Source organism: Pteropus alecto, unplaced genomic scaffold, assembly GCF_000325575.1.
Source record: "Pteropus alecto unplaced genomic scaffold, ASM32557v1 scaffold98, whole genome shotgun sequence".
NCBI classification, from domain to species: Eukaryota; Metazoa; Chordata; class Mammalia; order Chiroptera; family Pteropodidae; genus Pteropus; species Pteropus alecto.
In genome coordinates, this window is record NW_006443570.1 from 1,982,731 (window position 1) to 1,998,237 (window position 15,507).

At 55.6% G+C, this 15,507-nt stretch overlaps 1 protein-coding gene across 4 annotated transcripts in view; it reads right to left on the reverse strand.

Annotated features, from left to right (window-relative positions):
- Positions 1-15,507, reverse strand: part of RARA (retinoic acid receptor alpha) — a 44,474-nt gene that overhangs the window by 14,054 nt on the left and 14,913 nt on the right. For 2 of the 4 annotated variants that reach the window (XM_015599308.2, XM_006924677.3), the window contains exon 2: positions 8,490-9,030. In XM_015599308.2, coding sequence (XP_015454794.1) covers positions 8,490-8,667 — 178 coding nt within the window. In that variant the 5' untranslated portion in view covers positions 8,668-9,030. Of the gene's footprint in view, positions 1-111; positions 811-8,489; positions 9,031-15,507 lie in introns of those variants that run through there. The other 2 variants (XM_006924678.3, XM_015599310.2) reach the window with 2 other exon arrangements.

Genomic DNA, 15,507 nt, shown 5'->3' on the forward strand with positions numbered 1-15,507 from the left:
GAAGGGTGGCGACCCCCACCACGCCCCCAGGCCCCTCATCCCCCAGTAGGAGCACATGCCCCACCGCCCACCCCCAACCCCTACAATACGAGAGGGGCGGCGGGGAGCTACAGTGGTTTGAGCCATTCCAAAGCGGAGTCCGGAGCGGGGTGGGGTAGGGGCCGGGGGCTGGGAGCCCCTTTTCCGGGAGCAAACAGGCCCGGTTCTGGTTATAAAAATCCACCACCAGAAACGGGTTGGGGGTAGGGGTGAGCCCCCCCACTTCCACACTCTCGTACATATTCCCCGCGAAGATAAGAGGTCCGGGCGGGGAAGTCCTGTGCGCCGCCTCCCTCACTCAGATGACGGCGCCATCCGAGGAGAACAGCTGGGGGCGAGGGGCACGTCCCCCCCACCCCGCCCCGACTGGCAACCCAGGCCGGGGGTCGCCCTCTGCCCGAAGTCCCGCGTCTAAGTCGGCCTGCTGCTCTGCCAGTCCCAGGTGAAAAGCCGGGAAGTTGTGCGTGCTGGGGGAGACGGGGTCCCTCCACTCTCCCCCGGAACGCCCGGCCGAGGCCCGGGAACTCCGCGGCTTCACCTCGAGGGGGCTCCCGTCTGGAGTCTCATGGTGTCCGAGGCAGAGCCCCGCGGCTCCCCAAGTGCTCCGGCCGGGGGCGGGATCGGCGCTGGCGGGGAGGGGGTCACGGAGCACTTCCTCCTCCCCGCCGGGGCTCCCGGGCTTCTCCTGGGCGAGGACTCCGGGTGGGGCTGGGGACCCCGCGCGGCCCCGCCTCCGCCAGGCGGGTCGCTGGGGCTCCGGTGATGCACGCTGCTGGCCCCCACCCCCAGCATGTGTCCCCCTCCCCTGCAGTCCCACCCCCTTTCCTCCGCCCCGTCCCGTCTAGGCGCCGCCCCTGGCTTAACCCCTTCTAAGCGGGTCTGGCTGCAGCGGGCGAAACGCTGGGACTGAGACGGTGAGGCGGCATGTGGATGGGCGAGTAGGGGGAGCCTGGGAAGTGGGAGGAGAGAAGAGGCGGCGGAAGGGAAAAGACACAGGAGGAGTACGCGGAGTACAGACGGAGGCCGGGTACGGGGAGAGGAGGGGGCTGCGCGTGGAGGCAAGGACGGAAGAGGGGCGGGCATCCCCCCATCCCAGTTCCGGCTCCCAGCCTCCCCCGTGGTTTGGTCAGACCCCGATCCGGCGATGCCACGGCGGGGGAAGTGGTGGTACGGGGAAAAGGGGGGTGGTCCCGGTGTACTCCCCTAACACAAAACCCCACTCAGCCCAGGCCTCATTTGCCTAATGCAATGCGGCTGAACTCTCGCTGAACTCGCCTGGAGGCGCCTCACCTCCGGGTGACCCACCCACCACTACCCGTGACATCACCCCCTCGCCAGCCCGCCCGTGGCGCTCGCCCGCCGGCCCCCTGCCCAGCCGAACCTGGCCAGCTCCCCGGGAGACGCGGAGAGTGGCCGCGGGAGGCGAAGGGCCAGGGCGCGTGTGGCTAAGTGTTAGTGCCATGGACGCAGCGTGCCGGCTGTCCTGGGTGTGACATTGTGCTGCTTGGAAGCTGTGTCGGATTGAGACACTCGGCTTGTGTCATTGTCTGTGACATCATGTGTGACTCCAGCCGGCCGGCAGCCCGCGGGAACCCGACGCGGCAGCACGGGTGCTACAGCACAGAAGCGTACAGAGGGGGCTCTCCTCCCCACGCTCTGCGTGCTTCCGGCGAGCAAAGCCCCGCCCAGGGTGTCTCCCAGCCGCAGAACCCGGAGGGCCCCCAGCGCACAGTGCAGCCCTAGAGCGATCAAAGGAGGGCCTGGTGCCTTCCAGCTGACCACTTCCTCCTAGAAGCCCTCGGGATGCCTGTTTCTTTGGAAGAAAGGCCTAGGTTAGGTAGGTCCGTGAAGGAAGGGATGCTTCTGGAGGAGAGGGTATCCTATGACTCCCTCTGACCCTGCCTCCAAAAAGGGATAGGAATTTACATGCTTCCTAATATTCTAGAAGCCAGGTTCTTAACATATATTATCCTTTAATTCTCACAGCAACTACCAAGAGATGAGCCGGCATTATTCCTATTTTACAAATAAACTGAAGTCTCAGCAAGTGGGTCGTCCAAGATTACACTGCTAATAAAAGGTAGAGTATTTGAACTTTCTACCGTCAATGCCCATATTCCTACTATGCCAGGCCAATTCAAAGAAAAATTTTCTGAGCAGCACCTATGTGGATACTCTGGTAAGCCTGCTCTCAAAGACCTTGTGGAGCAACAGCCATCAAGCAGCTAATCACAAATTATATATACTGCAAACTGAGATAATTGGTATTTATGTTTTGAAGAATTAATGTAGGTACCTGATTTAGGTTGAAGGGTCAGGGAGGACTTCAAAGCAGAGACCTAGTCAGGCAAAGAGTAAGAAGGAGAGCAGTCTCAGTAAAAGAAAGAGCCTGGGCAAAGGTCTTGGGGTTATAGAAGTTAGTTCATTCAAGGAACAGAGAGAGTACTGTCTACGGAGCATAAAATTCAAGAGAAAACAGGGCACAAGACCAGGCTGCAGAGGTGGGCTGAGGCTAAACTAGGTGAGCTTGTATTTTACCCTAAATGCAAGGAGAAGCCACAGGAAATTTTCAAGCAGAGAAAAGGCAAGATCTGATTTATAGTGTTGTAAGATCTTTCCAGCAGCTGTCTGAGGAATGGATTGTAGGAGGGTAAGAGGCCAGTTAGAAGTTACTACAGCAGTCCAGGCAGCACACAATGGTAGTGCAGTCTAGGAAACTGGCAGTGGTGATGGACAGAGGAAGGTGGATTCTCTAGACATTTGGAAGGTAGAATAAATGGCAGTAAGGTGAAAAAGGAGATAGCAAAGAGGACTCTGGTATGTACTTGTGCAATAGCAAAGTTCTCGAGACAAAAAAGAAGTCTACTGGGATGGTGGACAGGTAGGTAGGTGTGGGGCTCCGAAGTGAAGTCTCACCTAAGAGGTCTGGGCTGCAGATGGAATGCTGGGCAAACCCTGGCAGTGAATGAGATAGCTGGGGAAGAGGGCAGATGCTTTCACTGCCCTTCATATCTTTATTCCCCAATGACAGAGCTCCTGGGTACCAGTTATGCGCTAGGCTGTGTGTTCACAGCTGCAAGGTGCTAAGGGATCTGAGACTGTCTCTGCCATCAAAGACCTGGGGATCGGGAAAACATCTCCCAAACGGTCATAGCTCATGGCAGGTACTAGGTAGGGAGAAGTCACACTTCCCGGTATAGATGAGTGTTGTACAAGGAAAAATAAGGACCCACAGGCATTCAAAGGAGGAAGGGAGAGTGTAGAGAATTACTGGGAACATCTGTGAAGTTTCCTGGGAAGAGATGGCATTCAAGATGTTCCTTGAAGGATAGACAGGATTTCTGAAATTGGAGAAGGGGAGAAGTTGGGGTGAGATGCCTGTTCTGGACAACAGCAAGTTCTAGGACAGGTCAGAGCAGAACAATGTCCTGGGGCAGTAGAAGAGAGAAGAATGAAGGGTCTGACTAGCCCCCTGCGACTCCATGGCTTAATTGAATTGGCCCCCACTTATGCCAGCAGGGCTCCCTCCTGTCCCCAACCCCATCTGGAGGGGATAACAAACAGGAAGTCATGAGGCCTGGAGCCAGACAGCAGGTTCCAGTACAAGGCGGACATCCCACAAGACGATTTCAAGCTCTATGCACCCCTAGTCATCACCGCTCTTGCAGAGTACTTGAAGTTCATTAAGGTCCTCATCAGTAAGCAGGTCACTGTGGCCTCACAGAAACTCTTCCAGGCAGGAACAGATCAGTAGTCTTGCTTTAATGAGGAGGCAATAGACTCAGAGACAGGTTGGGTGTCTTGCCCAAGGCCACACAGGAAGAGCTGTCCTTTACAACTTCTGCCTATGGGAATCTTGGTCTGTGGGCTGGTTGAATTTCCTGGCAACTCAAAAGTCAAAATGGGGCAGGAGGACCTCTATTTCTGATCTAGCAAGGTCTGAGGGCCTCAGTCCACCTTGGAAGACTCAGCTCCACTGGCTCTGCCCTGACTCCATGGAGGAGGAGGAAGAGGAACAAGAGGAAGAAGGCAGTGTGGGCATGGCCCCAAAGTAATTTGAAGAAGGGAAACACTTCCCCTTTCCACATATGCTATTCCTTCCTAAGGGTAGTTGAGGGCCTGTACTGGCACATCCCCTTGGGCACACAGCCCTTGGCATGTAGTGGACACAATGTCTCAGGTCTTGGCCAGGCTAAGAGCAGGACAGGCTTCCTTGAGTCCCCTCCCCTAGCCCATGCTGGGATCCTGCCCTGAGGGGGTCTGTGCATTATCAATGCTGCCAGATAAAAGGTGAGGGGCCCCATTTTCATTCAAAACCCCATCCAACCATCTTTTGGCTGATTCTGCATTTTGGAACCAGGAAAGGCATCACTAGCAGTACCCCCTGCCCCTGGGCTGTCCCTCTTATTGTCCAGGGAAAAGAGTGGGCAGGAGGGAGGGAAGGAGAAGACTGCAAAAGGGAAGGAGTGGCAGAGGAGAGGGAGAGAAGGACACACCCCCTCCGCTGTCACCCCAGGGTCCCCCAGGCCTTAGGGCTATTTCCCAGTCCCTACGCATGCACAGCGAATTTGTGGACAGAAAGGAAAAGTCTGAGCCAGTCTTTTGGGGCACCCATCCTCGGCACTTCTGATTGCTTCCAACCTCCCTGCCATCACCCCACAAATTGAAACAAAATAAGAACTGTGGCTTTTACACTCCGTTCCTACAGTGTCTGTCTGAAGATGGGGGAAGGTTGCTTGCTGAGCTCTGCACACTCCGTGGGCTGCAGCGGACAGATTCTGAGGGTGGGGATGGGTGTGAACAGATTGTATCGAGCAGCTAGCTTCCAGGACAGGATGGAGATCTGGCCCAGGCCTCTTATCGCTTTTTCCCTCCAGCCTTCAGGACCAAAACAGAAGAGAGGGCGTGACTTGGGGCTTGCCCACGCCCCCTACTGGGAGGAGGGCGGTCCTAAGGTAGAAGCGGGGCCTCAGCCGTGGGGGAGGGGTTTTCAACATTGGCACTGAGAACCCAAGGCTCTCCACCCCAGGAGTGCCGCCACAATACCCTCCAGCAGCTACCAACCTAGATGGTGGAAAATAGCCCAGCTTTCCCGGTCACTGAACCCAGTCGCAACCTTCACCAGTGGCTGTTTCCTCGTGTGTAAATGGAGACAATGTCTTTCTACCTGGGTTGTAGGGATTAAGATTTGTAAAACAGAGATAAAGTCCCACACACAGTAGGTGCTCCACAGATGTTAGCATCCTGTTCTCTCCAACTCCCACCTAGAAGGGGCGTGGGTCCGTTTTCACTGTCACAACAGCGGTACCACGGCAATGAGACAGCAATGACCACGAGCACAGCACGCAGCTAAGTGCATTACGTCAATGATCTTGCCTAACTTCAGCCCTCTGAGGGAGGTTCTGTTAATATCCCTGCTCTGCAGACGAGGAAACATGCTCAGAGAGGTTATCAGAGGTAGTAAGTGACAAAGCCTGAACTCAAACTACACTGCCTACTCCACAGCACCGCCCCCTCCCGCCCCGCAGTGAGCAACAAAAAAGGCAGGTTAGGGTCCCCTCCAGCCTCAAAGATAAGAATTAGAGACCCTCTCCTCCCCAAACAAAACATAATCTACAGACCACTCCTCCTTAAACACTTTATGCTCTAAATCACCGCCCCCTCCAACACACAAACAAGCTGTTATTCCCCCAGCTCCAGATTTGATTCTCCCAAAACACAGTCAACTCTCTGACCCTCACCCCCAATACAGACAAACCATTAACTCCCTCCCCAACACACCCAACCTGAACCCCAAACCCCCTAAAACACAAATCCTGACCCTCCCCCAAAATGCACATAACCTTGACCCTCCCCACAAAGCACACAGAATCCAGCTCTCCACAGTAAATACCAGTCCTCAGAGTCGGAGCCCCAGGGGCTGGGGGCACCCTATACCACCTCTGAGGTCTCCCACTCTGGCTCCCTGAGAGAGACTACAGCAGGACAAATAGGCGCGCCTCCCCACAGTGACCTGGAGAATACCTGTTATTCCACAGGGTCTCTGAAGAGTCACTCAAATCACCCAAGATCCAGCCTCCTCTCAATTTAGGGATACGGATGGGAGAGGAAGAATGACTGTCCCAACACCTTTGTTAGTGGGAAGTAGGAAGAGGGAGCCTTATCAGTGAGGTTTCCTACAAAAGGATGGCAGAGAACCAGAGCCTGTCATTGCTCCCTGCAAGAACGGGGGCCACCAATGTCCACCTCTCCTAGGAGAGGCTGCCTGACCCCAGCAGCAGCCCCAAGCAGAGAGAGCAGGAAAGTCAAGGCTGCCTCCATCTCCCATGCATGTGAATTTTGATCTGTCATGCTTTGCTACCCAGAGCTGAGAGCCAGCCCTCGCGCCCCCCGCCCCAGCCCTGCACAAGAAAGAGGGAGATGCCTCTGGTCGCAAAAAAGGGGACGGTCTGGGAGAAGCTCAGAAGATGGGGGTCGGGGTCAGAAGAGAAGCTGTTGTTTACCAGGAAGGGACAAGGAGCAGGGAAACCCAAAGGCTCACAGAGGGGGCAGGAAGAGGCATTGCTTAACCTGGGTGGGGAAAGCCAGAGAAGCCTCCATTGCCCGAAATGTGGGCACTCCACCCTCGGGGAAAAGGTTACCAGGGTGGGAAGTGGGGGACCCGGAAGCTCTCTCCACCCACCTCTAAGAAAGAGGAAGAAGCTTGCAACATTCAGAGGGCAAAGCATTCGCTCTTCTGGCACAGGACAGGAAAAGGACAGGGACCAGGCCCCCTCCCACTCTCTGTGAGACCAGGTGAGCGGAGTGTCTGGGGCTCTGTTTCCATCAGCTGGGGAAAGACAAGTTGTCCATAGGCACCAGGTTACGGCCCCCAACTTCTCCCTCTAAAAGTCCCACCCTGGCAGGGAACAAATGCTCCAGTTACCCAAGTTGGAAATATGAACCCCAGTCCCTGTAGACACAGCAACTACACCACACGGACACTAGGAACCACAGCCACACTCACCCACTCCCCAGCAACCCTGAACTGAGACAGGCCCCTCCATCACCTGGCACAGACTGCAAGACCAGGCCAGAATCAGGTTCCTGACTCGCAGGTCACTACGCCACCGGCCTCACACCCTATGTGAGGACAGAAGAAAGGGAGGAAACAGAAGACGGGGGTGTGAGAAGGGGTGGCAGTGGAAACTGAGGCAGTATCTGATTGCCCCTGTGCCCCAAGGCTTAAAGGGTAGGGGCCTAAAGCAGGACAGACATAGAGCCCCTGCTTCCTGGGGTTGGTGGGGCCTGGGAGGGAGGGGGCCATGCAGAGCCAGAGGAGGCAATCCAGGAAGCAGTGGTGGTGGTGGGCAGACAGCCAGTGCGGGCAGTGAGACGCCCAGCCAGGGCCTGCCCCAGGGACAAAGAGACTCCCTGGCTCTGGGGAGACTGTGCAGCCCCCACACTGAGAAGGGGGCAGTGACCTAGCCCAGCCAGGCACACAGGGCAGCGGTGCCAGGCAGCTTGCCAGTGTCTGTGGGAGAGGTGCTGGGTGCCTGAGGCAGGGTGTTCAGTCCCTGCCGGCCACGAGAGGTGGGACACGTTTCCCGGGTCAGCAGCTGACAGGCCAGCCTACCCGTCCGTCCATGGCCTGTTCTGCTGCTTCCACCCCCTTTAGCCCCGGGCCAGGCCCCGGCTCCCTCCTCCCCGCCAGCCTTGGCCTGGCGCCCAGATGGGCCCTGGGGGCCTGAGTTACTGTAAGCGGCCTGGCAGGCCTGAGGCCTGGACTCTGCCAGCTGGCCATAGCCACCGCCACCTCCCACTACCTGGCTCGGCCAGCCAGGGAAGGATACTGAGACCCCTGCCCAGCTAACAGGCAACCCCTGTGGCAGAGGGCAGGGGCAGAGAGAAAACACAGGCCCTGCCAAGAGTATGCATATGTCCACAGCCAGAGTCCAGGCCCAGTGCCTCTCCTGGGACACTGACCTTATCCACCAGGCTGCTCACAGGTCCCTCCCTCGAACCTGCCCCACAGGGCAGAGCTGGCAGTGGGAGGGGGTTCCAGCAGACTGCCCCTTTCTACTCCTTCAAGCTCTTTCCTTCAGAAGCCTGGATGGAGTGGGGCATAGGTAGGTGCCTCTCTCAGCAGAGCTATCATTTCCACCAAATGTCGAGAGGTTTGTTTACCCGCCTCCAGCCACTGTGTCCAGTCCTTGGAGCTATTTATAAGGCCCTTACTGGCAGAGCGCAGGAGAAGGCTCGAGGGGCACCACAGAATGGCATTGTTTCACCTCTCCCTCTGCTGCCCCCAACATCAAACACAACCACATGATCAGCCTACAAGCCTGTCATCTTTGGGCCCCCCCAAATGGATGGCTTGTCCCAAGACCTCACCATTGCTGCAGAACAAATGTACCCAGAGGCCCACCCCCCTCCATAGCCCCCTCCGAGCCTCCCACCACCCCACTTACTGGCTGGGGAGGGTGTGCTGTAGCCACTGACTGGAAGCTGGTGCTGGAGAGTGGTCAGGGCGCCCGGTGGGGAGAGTCCGCCCAGCATAGGCGGGAAGAAGAAGGCGTAGGGGGGCACCGGGTACCCATTGAGGTGCCCTCCCCCAGGTGTTGGGCAGGAGCTGCTGTTGCTGGCCATGCCAAGCAGCCACAGTGAAGGGCAGGCAGACAGTCTGGCAGGAGACTCCGGCGGGCTTCAGGCCGCCCCTCCTCGGGGCATGGGGCCTGAGCCCAGAGGGGGTTTGGGTGGTCAGCCCACCCCCCCTTCTGTCCTGGAGCTGCTGTCCAAGGCTAATTGGCTAATCTCAGCCTCCTGGAGCCCCCACTTTAGCTGGGGGGCAGGTGGGTTGGGGGACGTCCCAAGAGCCGGTCCTTTGGTCAAGCAGTTCTGTGAGCTGGCACTTTCCCGGGAAGATCTAGAGCTGGCCTTCGGGATGCCGAAAAGGATGCCTCTCCTAGATGAGCCCCAGCTAGGCGGCTGGTGGGGCCATGTCCTGTGATGCTGCAGAAAGAGGAAAGACAGGTGAGTGGGCACTGAGGAGCGGGCACATGGGCATTCCCCGTGGAGCTCCCCAACCTGGGCGGCCGGAGATTTTCCCGTGGCACCCAGCTGAGCAGACAGCTGGCACCATGCCTGGCTGGCAGAGACAGCCTAGGACAAGGGCCCAGACACTGCTGGGGGTGAGCAGGACAGCACGGCTAGGCTGAGGAGACAGGGACAGAGCCGAAAGCCGAGGAGGGCCTCTCACCCACAATCCCAAGGGGAAAGGGTCCACAGTGCCACCCCAAAGGTTCCCTGCAGCAGAAGCAGGCAGCTGACCCTCCTTCCGCCAGTGTGGGTTACCTGAGGTCAAGATGCAGAGAACGTGTGCTGGAGGGGGGAGGAGGGAGGAAAAGCCGCTTCCCTAAAGCATTGGCACTTCTCAGAAAAATGACTCTTAAGCCAGGAGGCCCCTCTTACACCACTTCCCCCCAAAATCCAAGCCCCAGCACCCCAGATGGGTTTGTCCCACAGGCCTAGGGAGGAGGCCTGTTTACATACATGAAAATAGGGAAATGGGAACCGAGGACTCCTGGGCATTGCCCCCTGTGTTTAACAGCATGATGGGCTGTGGGTGGGCAGTGTGTCAGAAGGGCAGGACTGTGCAGGTGGACACTCCCTGCCCCCAGGCAATGGAGGGGAGATCTGATAGTTTACGCACATACTCTGTCTGCAGAATCAACATCCCTGGAGGAGGTGGGAGGTGGGCTTGAGATGAAAGGCCAGATGCCCCCCACCAGTGTGTACACAGATACACACCCTGTTTGAACAGCTGGGACCAAAGGACATGTAGCGATAACACCACAGGGTAGAGACAGATGAACCCAGAGACTCCACGACACAGTGAGACACAACAAAGAGAAAGATGGAAAAAGAGAAGCAGATCCACAAGAGATGCCTCAAATCCATTTGTGCTATATGAGGATATACATACATAAATACATATAAATGCATGTATTTATATATGAATTTATACATATGTGTATATATAAGAAAGACAAAAGAAGAGAGACAGACAAAAAGAAACATGGCCAATCTAAGAAACATGGCCACTAAGATGGCTATAAACAAAAAGGCTGATAATAACAAGTGTTGGCAAGGTTATGAAAAAACTGGACCCCTCATACGTTGCTGGTGGGAATGTAAGCTAGAACAGCTGCTTTGAAAAATAGCCTGGCAGTTCCTCAAAAGGTTAAACACAGAATTACCATATAATGACCCAGCAATTCACTCCTAGGTATCTTACCCAAGAGGTATAAAGACAAAAGTCCACACAAAAACTTGTACACGGATGTTCATACAAGCATTATTCATAATAGCCAAAAGGTAGACTCAAATGTCCATCAACTGATGTATAAATAAATAAAATGTTATATATCCATACAATGGAATTTTACTCTGCCATAAAAAGGAACAAAGTACTGATATATACCACAACATGGACAAACATTATACTAGTTCTAAAAGACCACATAGTGTATGATTCCATTTATATGAAATGTCCAGAATAAGCAAACCTCTAGAGGCAAAGTAGATTGACTGGTGGTTGCCAAGGGCTGGAGTAGTTGGAAGTGACTTTTAATGCGATGGGTTTCTTTTTGGGGTGAAATACTTGCCCCAGGTGCCACACTACTGAGGGGCACCATCCGGGCTGGGTCTGGGCAGTGAGTAACATGCTCCCTTTGTCTTGAGGACTTTTGGTGGTTGATTATATGGTTTTCTGTACTTTTTTGTACGTTTGCTATATTTCATAATTTATAAGCAATCTATAAAGACAGAAAGTAGATTGTGGTTACCAGGGGTTGGGGTGTGGGTTTGAGGGAAATGGGAAGTGACTGCTGATGGGTATGGGGGCTCTTTTCAGAGTGATGAAAATTTTCTAAAATTGATTGTGGTGAGTTGCACAACTCTGAGACTATAATGATATCATTCAATTCTACACTTTAATGGGTACATTTTATGACATATGAATTACATCTCAATAAAGCTGTTAAAAAGAAGAAAGCGAGAAAGGAAGGGAAAAGAGGCTACAGAGACTCAATATAAGGATTGTCTCCCTTTACAGCCCCTTCCCCGCAAGCTCAGGCCCTCCTGTTCCAAGCTCCAGGCTCTAGACTCAGACCTGGAGTCCAGTGGACAAGCACATGGCCAGCATTTGGCCAAGGATCATGCCTGGGAAGGGGGAGTTCCTGCCAAGTCCACTGTGGAGGAGGCCAGGACCTCTGAGACCAGCTGGGATAGCTGGCCACCCTGTGCAGGGCTGAAGGAAGGACAGGTACTTGCTAGGGAGGGGGAGCTCCCCGAGGAGTGAAATCTGAACCTTGTTAATGACCATAATTTTTACTGTTACTAATTAAAACAACCATAAGGCCTCTCTCCTTGCTCCTAAATGAGGTGCCCCCTTCCCACCCCGGGCCCCTGCAGATTCCCTCCCAAGCTGAGAGGGCTGATGTCAGAGCAACAGAAGCCCCACCCATCGGGCCAGCTGCCACCCTGGGCCCCCCACACCTCTGTGGGGCCCCACACAACGGAACTCAGCTGGGAGAGCCAAGTGAGGGAAGGAGAGGTTGGCTAAGCCTCATCAGCATTGACAGTCAGACCCTCACACACACACACACACACTACTTGCAGAAACTCATGCATGCAGGTCTATTGAGTGTACAGGTGGGCAAGAGTATGCTTACACACCCGACCTGTGTGTGTGCAGGCATGCTCAGGAGAAGAGGGAACCTGGAGATAATCATCTCTCCATACCTGGGCTCCACCACACAGTGAACACAGTTCGGGGCTTACGTGCCTGGCCCTGGGACACAGCTCCCCACAGACACACACCACAGCCCCATAGTTTCCCAACTGGTACATCCCCCTGGCCCTCAGGCAGCCAGGCTGGCCTCTGTACCTGCCTCCCTGAGGGCCCAGTGTGCACGCACACACACACACACACACACACCCGGGTCCACAAATATACAAAGGTGCACCCTCCAAGAAATATTCCAGATGATTCACATCCACACAAGGGCCTACCTCCCTGAGGTGAAGCCCAGGGAGTGAGACCCAGGAAGTCATTCACTCCAGACCCCAGGCATCCTGACCCAGCTTTTAGGGGTTGGGGCTAGGTTCAGTCAGTCCAATCTGGACCCTGTGGAGCCCACCATTGCCCCCAAAGGAGAGATCATTACAGCCACCTGACTGCCTCAGCTCTGCCCCTGAGGAGTCTGAAATCAAACCAAACTTCAAACCCACCCCACAGATACACATACACACCCCAAGGAGAGGCTGGAAGGCCTCCCCACCCCCATCTGAGCCACACTCCGCCTAACCCAGCTCAGCCTGCAAACTTTAGTGCAAAGTTACTCAGCCCCCTGGGGAGGGCCTTTAGCAGTAGGAGGGGGTAAAGGTCACAGAAATGAGCCAAGGGCCACGCTAGCCAGGAAACAGGGATGGGCAAGGGCAGGGATGACAGCCACAGAGCCAAAGAGCACAAGTTCTGCCTCAGATGGTCCTTCTGGATCCATGACCCTCAAAGAGATACCTGGTCCCCGGCCCCCAGCACCCAGGGGAGAAAATACCATCAGAGAATTGAAACCAGCACCAAAGAAAGGGAAAACAAACTACCCACATCCAACCTCCACCCTACGCCCGCCACCTCCACTGCCCACGGGCACCCTCCCTTGAGGGAGAGAAAACCACAGGCCCACACTGAGCCCAGCCTTGGCACAGCAGAAACAGGGTGGGGGTTAGAGTTCCCACCACCAGCCACACACCCCTGGGGCCTCGTCACTCCTAAAAGGTGCTGGAATCCCTTCCCTGGATCGAGTGTCCCCAGCTACCCATTCGTTGTATGCCCCAGATATACACAGCTACAGGAAAAGGCAAAAGCTGGCTGAGCTATGAAGATGGTAGAAAAAAACAGGTTTGAAGGGTCAAATCTCAGCTCTGCCACTCTGGGTGACCTTAGGCAAGTCACTTAACCTCTCTAAGCATCTGTTTACTTGCCTGTGAACTGCTTACCTAAACAACTGGTTGTGTGATTTAAGAGATAAAAATCCTGAAAAGTGCCTAGCACAGCGCCTGGCACACAGAGGTGCTGGGCAACTGGGTCCCTGCCCTCCGCTTGACTCTCAGCACCACCCAGTGCCTCCCTGGGCAGTGTGTCTGCTCTCCCTTCCCTCTCCCCAACCAGGGCTAGCATCTGTTGACAAGGCTAGGTGGAGAATTACCCATTTGCCAGGGTCTGCTCTCCCAGACTGAGGAGAGGGATGTAGGGAGAGGGATATCTGGGGTGTGGATGGAGGCCTGACCACAACCCTTTCCCAAATTATCTTCATTTCACCAACCAAAAAAGGAAAACTTTTGGATTTGGGGAGAGGAGAAGAGGAAGAAAAATGGACCATTTCCTCCCCTATCCTCAGGGAAGAATATCCAGGAGTCCCCAAACCCAGCCAGCCCAGCCCCGCTTTTTGCAGCTCCCCCGCAACAGTGGCTCCCAAAGAATACAAGTCAGGCAGTCCTAAGGGGCTGAGAAAAGGAAACCAGGATTGGGGAGCTTAAAAGAAGGGGAGACAGGGGGTTTCCTAAGCATTCTAGACAGTCAATGAATCATATGCAAATGACACCCTAAGCTCAAGCTCAACTTGTGGGGGGCGGGGATGGGGACTCCAGCCCTGGCAGAAACAAAGACCCTGGCCCCTTTGGACCCAGGGGAGGGAAAGGGCGGTTTTCAAATCAGAACAGTGGGCTGGAACTATTTATAAATTTCCCAGGAAAATACGCTCACACACACACAAAGCCACAACCTCTCCCTTCCCCCATGCTCAGATCTTCGGGCAAGGGTTGAGCAGCAGTGATGACCACTACTCCCTTTTTCCAGGGGTTCCTCTGGCTAAGGCTCTCATCCCTCACCTCCCTAGCAAGTCCACAATCAGGCCACTCCGGTCCCTTGTTTACCTTCTGCTCACCAAGGTTTAGGCTGCAGGAAGCCAGTAAGGCCAGCCTCACTTTGAAAGAGACCACCCCAGGAGGGTGGGAGAAAGATCACCTGGGTGAGGCCGGAACAGGTGGAGGGCAGCTCTTCCCCACCAGGCCCAAAGAACTCCAGGCCTGCCTAGCTGGGGGCTAGGACTTGTTTGAAAATCTGCCCCAAGCATGTCCAGGCCCTGAGCACATTCTCAGAGGGGACAGGGGAGGGCTGAAGTCCAACGTCTTCCTCTGGATGCTGCCACTGCCTCACTCACTGCTTCAAGATGCAGTGCCTAGTCCCAGGGGAGTGGGTCTGGTATCTCCCCAACTTGTGCCCCATCGGGCCCAAGATTCTGCGCTAGCCACCCAGGGCTGCCTGACCTCCACATGTCACAGTCTCAGCAGCAACTGAATACCAGGCAGGAAGGGCAACTAGACAAGCCCAAGCCCAGGACAGGCCAGGTTCTGGGAGGAGGAAATGGGGGTCTCTGCCAAGCAGTGCAGTGCCCCTAATTCTTGCACCACCAAGGACTGCACCCCAGAGCCCCGTGAGAGCTGTGCTCAGGACCTCCAAAGCCCAGGGTGGCTGAGGATCCCCTCAAGAACCAGAGCTAAAGTCTCTCACTCTTGAAGCAGAGAGTAGGTGAAAGGGCAGGGGGCAGCCCAGGCCTCAAGGAGAGGGAGCAGCCCTGGGGAAGAAAGAAAACAGGAAGAGGAAGAGATGAGCCTGCCCAGGCCACAGCCAGACCACAGGAGTGTGTAGACCAAACAAAGGCAGCTCTGTCCGGGTGGGGGGACCAAAGGGGCATAGACAAAAGGGGACCCCCCCCAGCTTGGAAACCACCGTCCTTACATCCATCCTGGCATGGGGCTTTCCCCACCCTCACCTTAGCAGCTGCCCCCTCACCACTATCTCCCAACCTCTACCGTATAGGAAGCACAACTCCCTCACAATGGCAAGGGGCGGGGGCGGGGGGGGGGAGTCAAATGGACAGAGCACACAGGAAGCGTGTTTGTGCGTGCACGAGTGTGTGTGTGTAAGGCTACGCAACTCCCCCCATCCCGCTCCCATCCCCTAAGCTCTGCTCCACCCCTGAGACTGCCCTGATTCTGATCCTATGGGCAGAGAGACTGTCAGCAAGACATGGTGCTACCAGCCCGGGGCGGGGGCGGGGGGGGGGAGTCAAATGGACAGAGCACACAGGAAGCGTGTTTGTGCGTGCACGAGTGTGTGTGTGTAAGGCTACGCAACTCCCCCCATCCCGCTCCCATCCCCTAAGCTCTGCTCCACCCCTGAGACTGCCCTGATTCTGATCCTATGGGCAGAGAGACTGTCAGCAAGACATGGTGCTACCAGCCCCCTCCCAGCCAGCATCCTTCCTTGGGGACCCAGGCTGCAGGGAAGCCAGGAACGCCCCCCTCCCTCCTGCCTCAGGATATCCTTTTGGCTCTGACCCCAGACCAGGCCTGAGTCAGACT